This window comes from Pseudorasbora parva, chromosome 18 (genome assembly GCF_024679245.1).
Source record: "Pseudorasbora parva isolate DD20220531a chromosome 18, ASM2467924v1, whole genome shotgun sequence".
NCBI classification, from domain to species: Eukaryota; Metazoa; Chordata; class Actinopteri; order Cypriniformes; family Gobionidae; genus Pseudorasbora; species Pseudorasbora parva.
The window spans coordinates 32,709,394-32,722,906 of record NC_090189.1 but is presented as its reverse complement, the minus strand read 5'-3'; the positions used below and the strand labels follow the sequence as shown (position 1 = coordinate 32,722,906).

Sequence of the window (13,513 nt, the reverse complement as noted above, 5' to 3'; positions counted from 1 at the left end):
CAAACTGACACAGAAATGTTGAAACACTGTCATCATAACTTAAGACGTTGTACCTCAGTTTTATTAATCAGATATGTTCGGCATTCACTGGGCCCTGTTTGCGTATCGTGTATAGGAAAATCCTCACATGAACATTGAAATATATAGCAGCTATGAATTAGTACAACTCCGATTATTGTGTGTTCGCATACACAAGCACACTTTGCAGGCTACATGAACATTGCATGATACACGTTCACAGTTTGCCATTCACAGTTCAAGTGACAGGAAAGAAAATGTGCTATAGAAAATCTGGAGTGTAAATCTGGTGTCAAATAGGAACAAATTGGGCCTAAATTGAGACTCTCTCCAGATCAAAAGAGATTTACGCACAAAAACCCTTTTGATTGATACATCAGAGCGTCTTGATGACGGCTTTCATTGAAAATGGCACAAATGGGGTGCATTTGGTACATAATGTAAACTGTATGCTAATTTGCAGACCACGATCCACTTATCATAGTGGACGTGAGAAGGCTGTGTACCAGAGCAGTGACGGTGCTGCTCACTTCATCTATGCAAACAGATTCACACGGCTCTGCTACGGTCGCTTAGCAACACATTGCTGGCAGAGAGAAGGCAGTTTACATCTCTGTCTTTAGCTTCTGTTGTGATGGAACGTAATATATAAAACAGTGTGGGGGGGAAAAAACACAATCATTTTAAAACAACTTTACTCTCCAAAAAGAATAATCAAACCATTCCAACGGATTCATTTTACAGTGGAAGTATTTGGGGGTTGACTGTCGAGGAGAGCAGGGCACAACCTAACACTTCTTGACTTTCATTCTCAGTGTGTGTAAATCTACTTTAGGGCTTTTCACACTTCAAATAGTTAACCCTGGGTCATTCTAAACTGAATCCTGGGCTATCTTGCTTTACGTTTCACACTGCTTATAATTTACCCGGGGATCACAATCAGTTCCTGGTATTTATAAAGTGGCGTTTCATACTGTACATTCCTAAACCCTGGGTTAACGTCCTTATTTGCATATTCGCGGTGCCTGTGTCACTGACTGGACAAACGTGACCTGTTTACATAAAGTCTGTAACTGTAACCGTTTCCTGTATAACATTGCACGTCCTCATATTACACATTTCTGACTGTAATATAGTTTTTTTTGTGCCCACCAAAGCATTTTTTTCCACACGGCTAGCATATTTTTCCAATTGTTTTCAATGGGAGCGTCATGTTTTTAGAACGGCAGGAGTGTAACGAAGCGTTACGTGTTGACATTTTTATAAAGAGACAATTCAGAAACAATCTACCTGTGAAATGAGATATTAGTAACCCTTCCACGGAAATGTCGTATCATAGCAAGCAAATCATCTCAACTAAAAAAAAAGGTACTGCTTACAAAATGACTAAATGGTGGACACGCGGCCTAAAATGTAAGTATGAAATGGTCTCCACATGCCAATTGTTGCATTTTCCATCGCAATTTTTTTCCAATCATAGAAACAACTGTTGCACAGTGTTCTCCTGACTGCCCAAAGCACATTAATATACGACATGATTGTTTGTCCATTGCTAAGCATCTATTTTTTATTAGACTCATATAACAACTCATCATTTCCAAAGTCCCTTTAAGACAAGTCATTTCACTCAGCGGCCATTTTTAAAAAGCTTTTTGGGGATGCAAGTACAGCTCCTATCTCTTTGGAAGGGGAAACATCAAAATTTCCAAAACTGTTCGCCAAGCTTACCATTAAATTTCATATTTGAAATCTGACTACTCTCATTTACATTTTTCTTTCTAAATGCTCAAATCATGACTGAACTTTTCAGCATGGACAAAGCTTATGCGCAAGTCTCACAACAGTTTCTATAGCAACCGGAGCTTCTTACGGCAGCTGCAGTGACGCGATGACTTTACTAATCATAATCGGCTCTTTTATTTAGAAGTCTTATTCTCCATATTGGGTGTAGCACTTTCTCCTCTACATAATTAATCAGAGCGCACTATCTTCCTGTATATAAAGTCTTTGATCGTTTAGCACTGTAGTTTGGCACTGCAATGTGGCATTAACACGCAAAAGCAATGCAGAGCAGAGCAAGCCCTCCAGAGCAGGGTTTTATAACCCTGTGTAAAAAGCAAAACCCCCTTTTAAAAGACGTGTGTGAAACGTTCCTTTACCTGGGGTTAAAAGCAGGGTTAAGAAAGACAAACCCAGGGTTGAGTGCAGTGTGAAAAGTGCACACGTTTTTCCAAATTAACTTCCCACAGGTCTGGTACAAATGTGTTGTCTTGTTTAATTAATACAGCGTATACTTCTTTCATTGTATATGCCAAAAGAGTGGAAGTGAAGTGTGACAACATGCCCCATAGGTAGGGCATTTTGTACCGTGAGGGGCACATTTTAACATGACCATAGGGCAGCTTAAAATGTTATCTGATCGAATCAAAGACAAACTAGAATCTTCTGTCAACAAAATCAAATATTTTCATATAAAATATGAAATTCAAAATAAAATAATTGTGGAGTATGACAGCGAAAAACACGGGAAAACACAACTATACAGCATAAGTCAAAACAATGCAGCCAAAGAGATGAAGAGACACATTCAAAAAGAAAGAAAGAAACACAGAGCTGAACACAACACTCTCCTCCCTCCACACAGGAGACAAATAGACTGGGCTGTATGAATGCTGTACATTTCTTGAAATAATTATAATAATAATAATTCAGGTTCTTTCTCTCAATCTTTATTTGCCTGCTTTTAATGGTTTTCTTAATAGAAATTCATAAAAGTTAATAATGTCAATTGTATGGAATAGAACAACTGGGACTTAAACCTGGTTAGAGTCTTCTGCTAGTTAGCAAAACATTAAAGAACTGTCTCACCTGTTAGATAATAAGAAATGTGATTCAAATAAGATTAAAAAATAAACACAAAAAACAAAGAGGAAAAATTAACTTAAGTTAGAGATTTACTTTTGCAATAATTATATAAATGTACAGTGATACCTTCCAAAGATTTCAGAAGGTTGGCACAATTTTTGCTCTATATGGTGTAGATATGGAAACTAGTAAATACACTAAGTTTTGTCATGCTAGCATGTGTGATATTTAAAACAAGTGTGTTACAGCTATAGTCCTGCGTTAGGTTGTGCCCTGCTTGTCCCTAGTCACATTTAATGCCATAGTGTAACTTTGAAAGTGTAAGTGGTGTTTTTGAAATTACGTTAAGGTGCAGTAAATATCATTGATTGTCTTTCTTTGTACAATTTTGGTAGCACTATTTTACAGTCCTGTTTCCCATGTACATACTTTGTACATATTATATTATTTGCAATAACTGGGTAATAACTAGGTACTAACCCTGAACCTACCCTTAGCTAATGTAGTTAACTTATATTACCCAGTTTTTCTTAGGTAAGTACTCCGTAAGTGCACATACTGTAAAATAAAGTGCAAGCACAATTTTGTATTTTGTTCTGTCTCAAATATGAATATTTCCCCTGAATTGGTCAACATTTAGCCATTTCTCCAGGACATTCTTATTTTTATTTCAAAAAGAGAGTAGGGTGTACTTCAGCATTTTAGTAGGTACTCAAGGCATTTTTCCTCATTAACCTTTTCAAAAGAATCAATTTGTCCAACGAACCCACCTTCATTCTGTCATTTACATAAAAAAGCAGCACTTGTTTTTCGATTTCCAACATTTGACATGGGTTTACTGTTTTATCTTTGTAGGGATAAAAAGTAATAAATATTATATTCGTCACAGGTTATAATGAAGGAGGGAACAATGCCTTGTACACCAAGTCTTTGTTATGTGGGTTTGGGGAAGTATGATTCCTTTATGCTTTTGTGATTTCCGGACGGTCTAGTAATTGCTGCGCAATTTAAAAATAATTAAGTATAGACATCACTATGATGTAGTAAAAGCATTGTGCTGAACGTGAGCTCACACATGGCGCTAATTGCTTTTTCACATTTCCAAAATAGAGCTTATTTTAATCAAATGTCATTTGAAAGCATCCAGCACATGCATGAAAGCAGTGTTATATGCTGGGAAACTGACAAAGACAGCCATTAGATGGATTTGAGGTAGAATCGTTTAAGGGCATGGAAACACATAGAAATGATGGGTGTAAAAGGTGGAGGGATGAAATCAAGCATTTTCACAATGCAGCAATCACGACATTGATTACAGGGGAAAAAACAGCAAGGCAAAAGAGACTGAGTTGGTCTAACTAGAAGAAGCACCATTAAATGAATGCGGTTTGTTAAATAAATGTCGGAAATCCCACATGTGGCTGCAACAACAGCAGGAAGTACCGTGGGCAACATGGAGATGCTTGAAAATGTTGACAAATCCCATTCACAGGTCATTACAAACAAGGTGCTATTATCAATCTGAGCACTTCAGGAGGATGGATTATTCATACAGAGAATCAGAATCTGTAAAAAAGAGTACTACTGACGTGAAATTAAAGGCAGTTTCTCATTGTACCCGCATGGTAATGCATTAAAAGCATTAAAACTTTCTCCAATGGACACTACAGACATGTTTCAAAAATTGCAACTCCTCAGGCAACAACTTCCTTTTGAGGAACAAATTGAGATTGCTTTGAAGCTTTTCCACCCCCAAAGTTCAGACTCCTTCTCGAGATCTAGAAAAGAGATGCCAGGTATTGTTTTCCAGTTTATAAAACATCAATTTGTACAGCCGAGCAGCATCGTGTAGCTACGGTACGGCGCAACCGCTGTCATTTCGCTATGTCGCACTTCTGTGTTTCACCCTGTTTTACAAAGACAGGGTTTGAAATGTCATTTGTATTATATCAGTGAGCCGCAGATGAGAAAGGAGGAAAAGAGGACGTGAGGGGCGAGGCGTTGGTGGGCTGCAGACAGCTCCTGGGAGCCATGGCAACAGCATTCACATAATAGCTGCTGCTCTGCATCAGGCAAAGATGCCACGGAGAGAACGAGAGAGAAAAGCGAGTGTGATGGATCTACAAATGAACCCCTGAACAAAGCTGAATCATCCTAAACTGTTTTTGCCCCCAAATGACAGTGTTCGAAACGCCTCTGGCAAACTCTTCAGACCACATATGACTCAGCATTGTGAGTGTTCCAGAGAGTGGTTCGTAGGTCTGTTTTTGTTGGCTCATACCGCTGTGCTTCGACCCAGAAGGGGAAAGGCGGTGGGCAAACCATAGTGTTGATCCAGACTGCGGAGTCCCCGCAAGCCCAAGTCTGTGTGAGTCCGGCCCTCACGAGGCATGGTGGCGATGGCAGAGGCCTGGGGCTCGACTGGCAGATTGTTGTGGTTGAGGTCCATGGTGGACAGGAGGTGCCCCAGTGAGTCCCAGCGTCTGGCCGAAGGCAGGCGTATGAGGGAAGAGTATCCACGTTCTGGAAACACAGTCACAGGGGCCATCTTGCTGGTCTCTGACTCCTGGTGCTCTCTAGAGGACCTGGTTGTAGGTTTGGTGTAAGTTCCCCCCCTAGGGTCTGCCAGAACTTCACTGTAAGGGGGCGGCGGGTCCTCCATCAATACGGCCTCTTCGTAGCATGGAGGTTTTCCAAAGACATCTGTGTCTGATGGAAAAAAAGGATCAAGGGTCAGAAAGAACACTGCAAGATTTGAATTGCTCATTGTTTCCTCATGACCCCAATATATTGTGTTCCTTTCTTTTTTAAAGTCAGCCCAGATATCATTAAACATACACAATAAATCAATTTATCAGATAAAAAACCTCTGCATAAAGTTTTTAGAGGACATTAGACATCATAAATGAGGGCTTTGATCTATTTTATCAGAGGAGGGTAGATGAACTGAAGCTTTTATCGTTTCCGCCAAGGTCACCTCTCACTCTAAAATGAAAGCTAGGATAGATTTTATTTTGTGGAGGAAAGTGATAACCAGCATATTGAGGTCAGAGATAAGAATGTGTTTGGCTGTGACTAGGCAGTGTTTTCCCCTTATTATCTGTGTTTTTACTAGAATCGAAAATGAAAGCTAACCGTAAGAAAGTCCTTGGGGGTTAGCAGTCCTATGAGCTAGCATTTCTTAATTATCATGGTGTTTTGATATAGGATTACAGCAAATAGAGGCTTCTAAAAACTGCATTGCTAACCCAACTTGGTTAGAGAAATTAAGTGATTTTTGGCCCAGTTTGCAGTTTAGACACTGCATATTTTGGTATATTGAAGTTAAACGATTTAGCAGAAAATTACATCGAAAATGGGAAGGAGATAGTGCTGGGCAACAAACTCTTCTCTTATATTAAAAGCCTCAGCCATTTCACTTTAAAAATTCTCGTTTTAGACTCATGAGAATTCATGACCGGTGTTTTGTTTTGCTCTATCTTTATTGCATGCGGCAATAAAGTTAGTTATTTTAGTCTATAAAGTTTTAAATGTGGATATTGATATGTGTTACACAAATGCGCCACTTTGCTTCAGAAGCCCTTTATTAACCCCCAGGAGCCGTGTGAAGCATGATGGATAGATGCACTTTTATGGACTTCAATTAAAATTCATACACATTCTTTATACTTTCAGATCATATCAAAGACCATTTTCTCATATGGTCACAGGAGCACAAAATGAGGCTGTTGTTGTAAAGTAATACAAAGTCCCTTTAAAGAGCAGAATTCTTTCTGACTCTTACTCTTTTATGAGCTGACTTATTACTCAGGCCCTGTTTTAATGTGCAGTCATCCATCCTGTGTGTTTGGCACAGGTTTAAAGGGACATTCTTTGCCCATGGCTGGGGATCCACCATCTCTGGCAGCCAAAGCAAATGATTAGCCCGGCTCTAGCTGCTGCTAGCTCGGTACTGTACTCGTATGCCTACACAACACCCACACAAGACTCACTGTTACCATGTCATACATGAAAGAATGCAGCTTGTGCTGCCAACACTTTGTGAGGAGTGGAGGTTTTTAGATGTACAGCCCTTAGAAGATGGATGATCTTAGTTGCTCTTAATTGCTTGGTAAACAGTGTTGAAACATGTATAATGTATTAATAAAAGGTAATACATGTGTAGCATCCTCTGCTTGGTTATTGTATTATACTGATCGCTATTTGAAAGATGATCATTCTAAATGGAAATGGTAAGTTGACTCTGTCTTTAGCACCCTTCTGATAAACCAGCATAATATTTTTCATTATTTCATGTCTGTCCAGACTGGTTTATGCTGATATAGCACAGCTTTAGCAGGGGGATCATGTCTAATCATGCTGTTCTCAAGCTAAAATGAGATGGTGTAGGCTTCCCATGCTGGGGCATGCAAAACATACCTTATGCTGGTGCTGGGTTTTTCAACAGGGAAGTTTAAAAAGCTATTTGGTTAAGCTCTATGCACTTTAAATGATTCAAAGTCTTAGATTATATGCCATTAGTGTTGAAGTGGAAGTCAGTAGGAATTTTAATAGGAAATGTCTGATTAGTAAGAGACAGAGCACTAACTGTGCATTCACACCGGCGCCAGCGAGAGCGTCAAAATTCACTATGGCTGCCCTGCCAACAAAGCTGAAGAAAGATTTGTGGACGCTCTGATGTAAATCGAATGTTTGGTCTTTTTATAAACTTTATTTAAATGGGCTGCAAAGCAAACAATCACATTGATCTGTATCCGTACAGACTGTCCACAAGTATGGTCCACAAATTGATCTATGGAAAGAATTTAACAATTATAGCTACATGTTTGCTAATGAAATAAACCAAGTAAAAGCCATTTGTGTGGTGTGGCTTTTGTGTTCACGGTTAAGTGTTAGTCTAATTTCAACATGAAGTTTATAGGTGACCAGCCTTGGTCTTTATTTAACATTAAAATCAATTTTTGTGTTGCCTACATTACAATAACTGTCCTGGTTGAAGTGTAGCCTTAATGCAATTGGTCAAATCTGTTGTTTTGAGCAACTGAATTGCATTCCGGCTGAAAAACAAGCATTCTAGGGTGAAAATGTTACCTATAATAGTGTTGCGCTTCTTATAAAAGTCACATCAATATAGATCACCAAGTTTGGTGTGACATTGCTCAACCTGCGGACAAGAGGGAACTAATGATTGGTCGTAACCAAAGTTACCCGTCTGCTTTCTCTGGAATCCTCTCAAGCGGGGGACTTCTACATTCCGGTTTGTATTGCCGCCGAACCGTGTCATAGCTCATTACCATAAAGATAACATGACAAGTGTGTAGTGTGTGGTGTTTAGCATCTAGCGGTGAGGTTGTTAATTTTACCCCCACCCGGAGCACATAAATAAGCTACGGTGGTCGACACAGGACACACATTTTGTCATCGGAGAGAGCAGAGAGCAACTAGCACTCTGTAGAGAAGTTTGTCCGTTTAGGGATGCTTTAGAAACATGATGGTGCAAAATGCCGATTACACTGTAAGGGGACCTGTGGTGTATGTGGATAGAAATGGCTCTTTCTAAAACTTAATGGTACATTATGTAAGGTCTTTATAGTCCAATGAAAACATAGTTTTGTATATTATATTGTGTTACTATCAATAGATCCTCATAAATACTACACACTGAACCTTTAAAACTCCTCAATGCCCACATAACCCAAGACGCACCACAGCTCTTCGCCGGCTAACATTGAAAATGAATGACTTCTGGTCACTTTGATGCTCTCGCCGGCAATGGTGTGAATGCATGGTAAGTTAGCTTAAATGACTGTGCTGAGTTTAGTGGATGTAGTTTAAAATCTTAAAAGTCAGAAGAGGGTAAAGACATTTAACAAACCAGTAACCTCAAAATGTGTAAAACTCAATACAATTACAAAATATATTCTCAGACTGATAACTAAGAGATATTAAACATGAGAAGGAAAGGGCGTAAGAATTAATTGAAAATTGACCATGGTCACATAAAATTTTATGCGTATTTACAACAAACCCGAAAGCTGGAGAAGGACATATCAAAACATTTGTCATAGTCCTTGTTTTAGTTATTTTGCTTATATTCTACTAAAAGTTGTTAATAGACTTGGGGGCAATGATTTACTAATGCTTAAAAAAACTAAAGATACACAGTGAAAAATTAGCGCTGAAAAGGGAGGAGAGTATTTAAATGAATCATCAGGTGATTTACTAAGGTTTGCTTCAAACGGCAACCTCCCCCAGTTTCTCTTGAACTTTAACTGCAATTCATTGACTGGCCACTAGGGACAGGCTCCAAAAGAGAGCAGAATCACATTGAGCCCCATGTTAAAGCCGCACTTGGCTACTTTTGCTCTCTGGGTCCCCCTACATTTTGGAAAAAATAATGTCCTCAACTACTGTCGTAAGAACTGTCATCCTACAACAGGGGATGCCATCGCGCATGCATTTGTTGACATGACAACCCTGATAGCCCTGAACTAGTGATGCGTGGGTCGTCTCATAACCCGCGGACCCCGTATGTCAATTTAATGGTCGCGGGTGAGGGGCGGGTTGTAAAAATATATACAGTGGTGCGGTGCGAGCCAAATAACTTCATAAAAGTGTCCCGCGGGTCGGTGCAGCACTAACAGTGCCCCTGAACACTGCAAGAGGAGTTCTTCTGGCGGCGTGTGTGAAATGTCTTCATCCCAGGTAACGTTACAGTCAGTGGCATATGTTTCAGCATGTCATATGACTATAATTTCATGGGTTTTATTTTTTTCAAACGCCAAATAATCACGATGCTCACGTTTACAAGCCAGCGTCATTATAGTAGTCTATTGGTTAGCGTTTTACAGAATCTATATGATACTTCAGTTCAATGTTTGAGTGGTAGCTCACCGTAACAAGCATGACAGCATCGGTCGGGCACGCCTCCTTCAGCTCACGCCGACGAGCAAACGCTGGTCACATGTTGATCCTCGTCCTGCCTTTAATCACATCACTTTTTCATTTCCTCTTATTGCTTTCCTCCAACAAAACCTTTTCTTTCTTATTTGTCTCTGCTGCTTTGGACATGACTATATTATCCGACGAACAAAGTTGGGCTCGCACGTCCGAATGTAAGGAAGTGTGTGTGTTGGTGGAAGTGACGTATATGCCGTAAAGCAGTCGAATTTTGTAGTTCTTTTTTTTCCTCGGGTTACTACCCGAAACCCGAAGTTTAAAAGTACGATTAAAAACAATACAGACCCCATCAGGCTATGGCAGACGTGTCATTCAACCTACTGTAAGTCGATTTATCATCACAAGAGTCTTAAAAAATATATTATGAAGGTTGAAAAGTTACCTAGTGCTGATTTAAAATGCTCAACTTTAGAGCAAAAAGAAAAACATGTTTACAGCCTGGTACTATTTGTGGTTTTGGCCTGTACAGCTATTTTTGGTCTTCATGACAATTGTGAGGGGGGTGATTTTTTGTATAACATCCATTTAAATTATATGAAGCCTTAAAGTTCTGCATAATTGAGGGCGTGGCCACTTGAGTGACAGGTGGATTGTCGTTTGTCTGCTTTCTGTTAGATATCACGTCACCTCAGCTCAGCACCGCCCACGTCCCGCCTCTTTACCCATTTTCTGTTATCCGGAATTGACGTTGCCAAGATGGCAATGGCCGGTTCCGCACACTTTTGGGATTCTAAAATACTCTTCAGAGGTGACGTCATGGACGCTTAGTCCATACATGTTTTTTACTGTCTACGCGCTTATCAATTTACTTGTATTCACGCCATTATTTTACACCCAAAAAAGCAGACCATATATTAATTTCCATTGCCCTTGGTGGATTGTCATTATGGAAATCTGGGTACATCTGTGTTCTAGTGCTTCATCACAAGATCACACGCAGAACTTCCCACTCCCATCTGCATTATTTTGGAATTGCGTTCTCACGCCAAATTGCCCTGTTTAGTCAATCTTGCCCTATGGCTAAATGTCTCAAATTTTGATTTCATAAAAGTCATGGCTCTCTGAAAATAAATGTTTTTCTTCCAAAAATATGTGTGTGGGTGTATGAATGTAGAAACATCTACGTGCCTCCTCAGTTAAATAGTCCCCATATCCCTGGTTGCAGACAAAGCTGCATTGAATGATTGAGCTTGTTTAAACATCCTACCTTCAGGGACAGTCCAGTTTGATTGAGGGAGAGTGTGAGTAACAGGCAGCTGTGGAGACATCATTTGAATTGAAGGGCAGAACTGAGGAGGCTCTCTAGGAGGGTATCCCCCTCCGGTGCAGTCCAGAGGCTCCATCTCCAGCGCCCGCAGGCACTGTTCCCTCAGCCTCTCTTCACGCCGGCGCTTCAGCTTGCGCTGGGCGAAGCTGCAAAAGCAGCAAAGCATGACAATGAGAGCCCAGATCAGCCAGAAGCCGGCAAAGCATGCCAAAAATGTATAGGTGCCCTGCGACATCACCATGATGATCACCTTGATAAAGTATGTGCCCTCCAGGATCCAGTGGGAAGATTTAAAGTCTCAAAGGCTGGTTCTGTTGTCAAGTTCACGCACCAAGTCTCAAAGCACATGAACAGACCATAGCTGTCATATTTCTATGAATCCTGTTGTTTAAACTCATTAAGAGTCTACCCAACCATTTGCTGAGCTCATATTTTTTTCTTCAAAGTTAACCAACGGAAAGGTTTCCCACTGGCCAAAGGTCAAAGAAAGTGACCCGGTTTCACTCGATGCAGATTCCACGAAAACACAAGATGTCCGATATATTGCAAAAGTGAAACTGAAGAGGCAATGCCCGAAGGTCCTCCAGGGGCTCTTTCACAAGACGAAATGAATATCTGCAGATGCTCTTTCCTGACAGCTGGTGCAATGAGGGAATGCTAACGTCTCACAGTGCCTGGGTCTCCTCCTGTGTTGCGATCCTCCGCTGAGCAGATCAGGGCTCTTTAGATCTCCAGAGGACATCAGCAGTCACGCTGCTCAACAAAGGGAAAGAACATAGAAGGGGGCAACCGTCATAAGTTAGGAACTTGTCATATTTTCAAAACACAGACCCTTAATATTTCACACACGACGGCCCATTTCATAATTAACCTCAGCTGTTCAAGCACAACTCTCACAATGACTTTAGGGGGTAAGTATCAATATCATACATTGAGTGAGTGGTAGTACACGTAGTTTTCCAGAAAGATTGTAAAGAAATGGTGTCAAAGAATGAGTTTTCATTCACTAATGTATTTTAAGACTGCTTGAACATTAATGATGGCTTTCAACATGGCACCTCTTCAGCTGTTAATGATAGCTCTTGACTGTGGATAAATATGTAATTTTATCACTTAAATTAAGACAACGTATGTAACCAGTTCTGAGCTAGTAAAAATGATCTAGTAAACACTTTATTTCCTACAGACATTCACATCTCTATCCGAGATCTCGGTGACCTTGAGGAAGCAGATTAAATCTTTGTCCTGCTTCATTATCACTGACGGCATCCGATGTTACCATCTAAATGTGGTCATCCATTTTCGATTGCCTCTACACACCGCCCTAAAAACGGATTCAGCTGTGTCATCTTTGGAGGACATAACCTATAGATTACCTGAAGTAACTACAAGAGCTGCTTTACACTGGGGACAAGTGCCAATATTGGTCAATAAATAATGTTTAAATAAACTTTTATTCCCCCCCAATCCTGATCTAGTGGTTACATTCGGTTTTGTTCAACATAGTCATTCAGTTTATAGGAATGGTCAGATAACTCTATTAAACACTGGCTCTCATTATATGAATGAGAAGGAGGCTGTCAACACCTCTTACTTAACTGAGGAAGAAATGTGACATTGCCTAACCTCAATGATGCCCCCTATTAACAAAATGTCATTGATATAAAGCATATTGCATACGTTTCATTAAAAAAAAAAAATAATTTTATCACATAACTAAGAAACGTTTAAAAAAATTAAATAAGGAATGTGTTGTTTTTCTTTAATTACAACAGTTTTCAGTGTTTTGGTAGTCATATGCCCATGTAACAGCATCAGATTAAATTAATAAATCCATAAATAAACGTTCGTTTAATATATCAGTGATTATATGCAGCCTCGCAGGTGGGTGATGTTTATGGAAAAAGGCGCAATTGGTAATGACAGATAAACATCATATTATATTACAAAGAGTAAACTATAACATTCAAGTATTTGAACATCTTCACATATGGCATTTTTATTAGGCGTGTAATACCTTTAACCTCCTACAATATGTTTGAGTTCATAATTTTAAAATAGAAACAAATATGCTCCTATAAGCTCGTACTTACATGAAAAGCGTCCTCCAGTCACGATGTTGATTTCCAGACGCGTGACACCGTCGCAATGGTCGGGACGTGACTCCATCCAAATAAAGTTGCGGTTGTTGTCAGTGGCACAGGATGTTAATAGCACACTTGTCCGTATATGCGCGTTTTTTAGTGTCTTCACTAATGTTTGCAGATAAACAGAAAGCGTTTCGTGTTCATTCCTTGGTCGTGATGCGCGCGGTGGTTAATGGACACCTGTAATTGAGCGCGCGCGCGCGTCATGAAACACCCACATTGGCGCTCTGCGCGAGATGCGCTGCCCCTTTCACGA

At 40.0% G+C, this 13,513-nt stretch overlaps 1 protein-coding gene across 1 annotated transcript; it reads right to left on the bottom strand.

The window, feature by feature from the left end:
• Positions 1-43: 43 nt before the first annotated feature.
• Positions 44-13,513, bottom strand: LOC137046252 (proline-rich protein 7). Its single transcript, XM_067423390.1, has 3 exons — positions 13,204-13,513; positions 11,051-11,863; positions 44-5,592 (listed from the first exon to the last, which is right to left on the bottom strand). Exons 2-3 carry the CDS (start codon positions 11,349-11,351, stop codon positions 5,159-5,161), a joined length of 735 nt encoding a protein of 244 aa, XP_067279491.1. The 5' UTR covers positions 11,352-11,863; positions 13,204-13,513; the 3' UTR covers positions 44-5,158.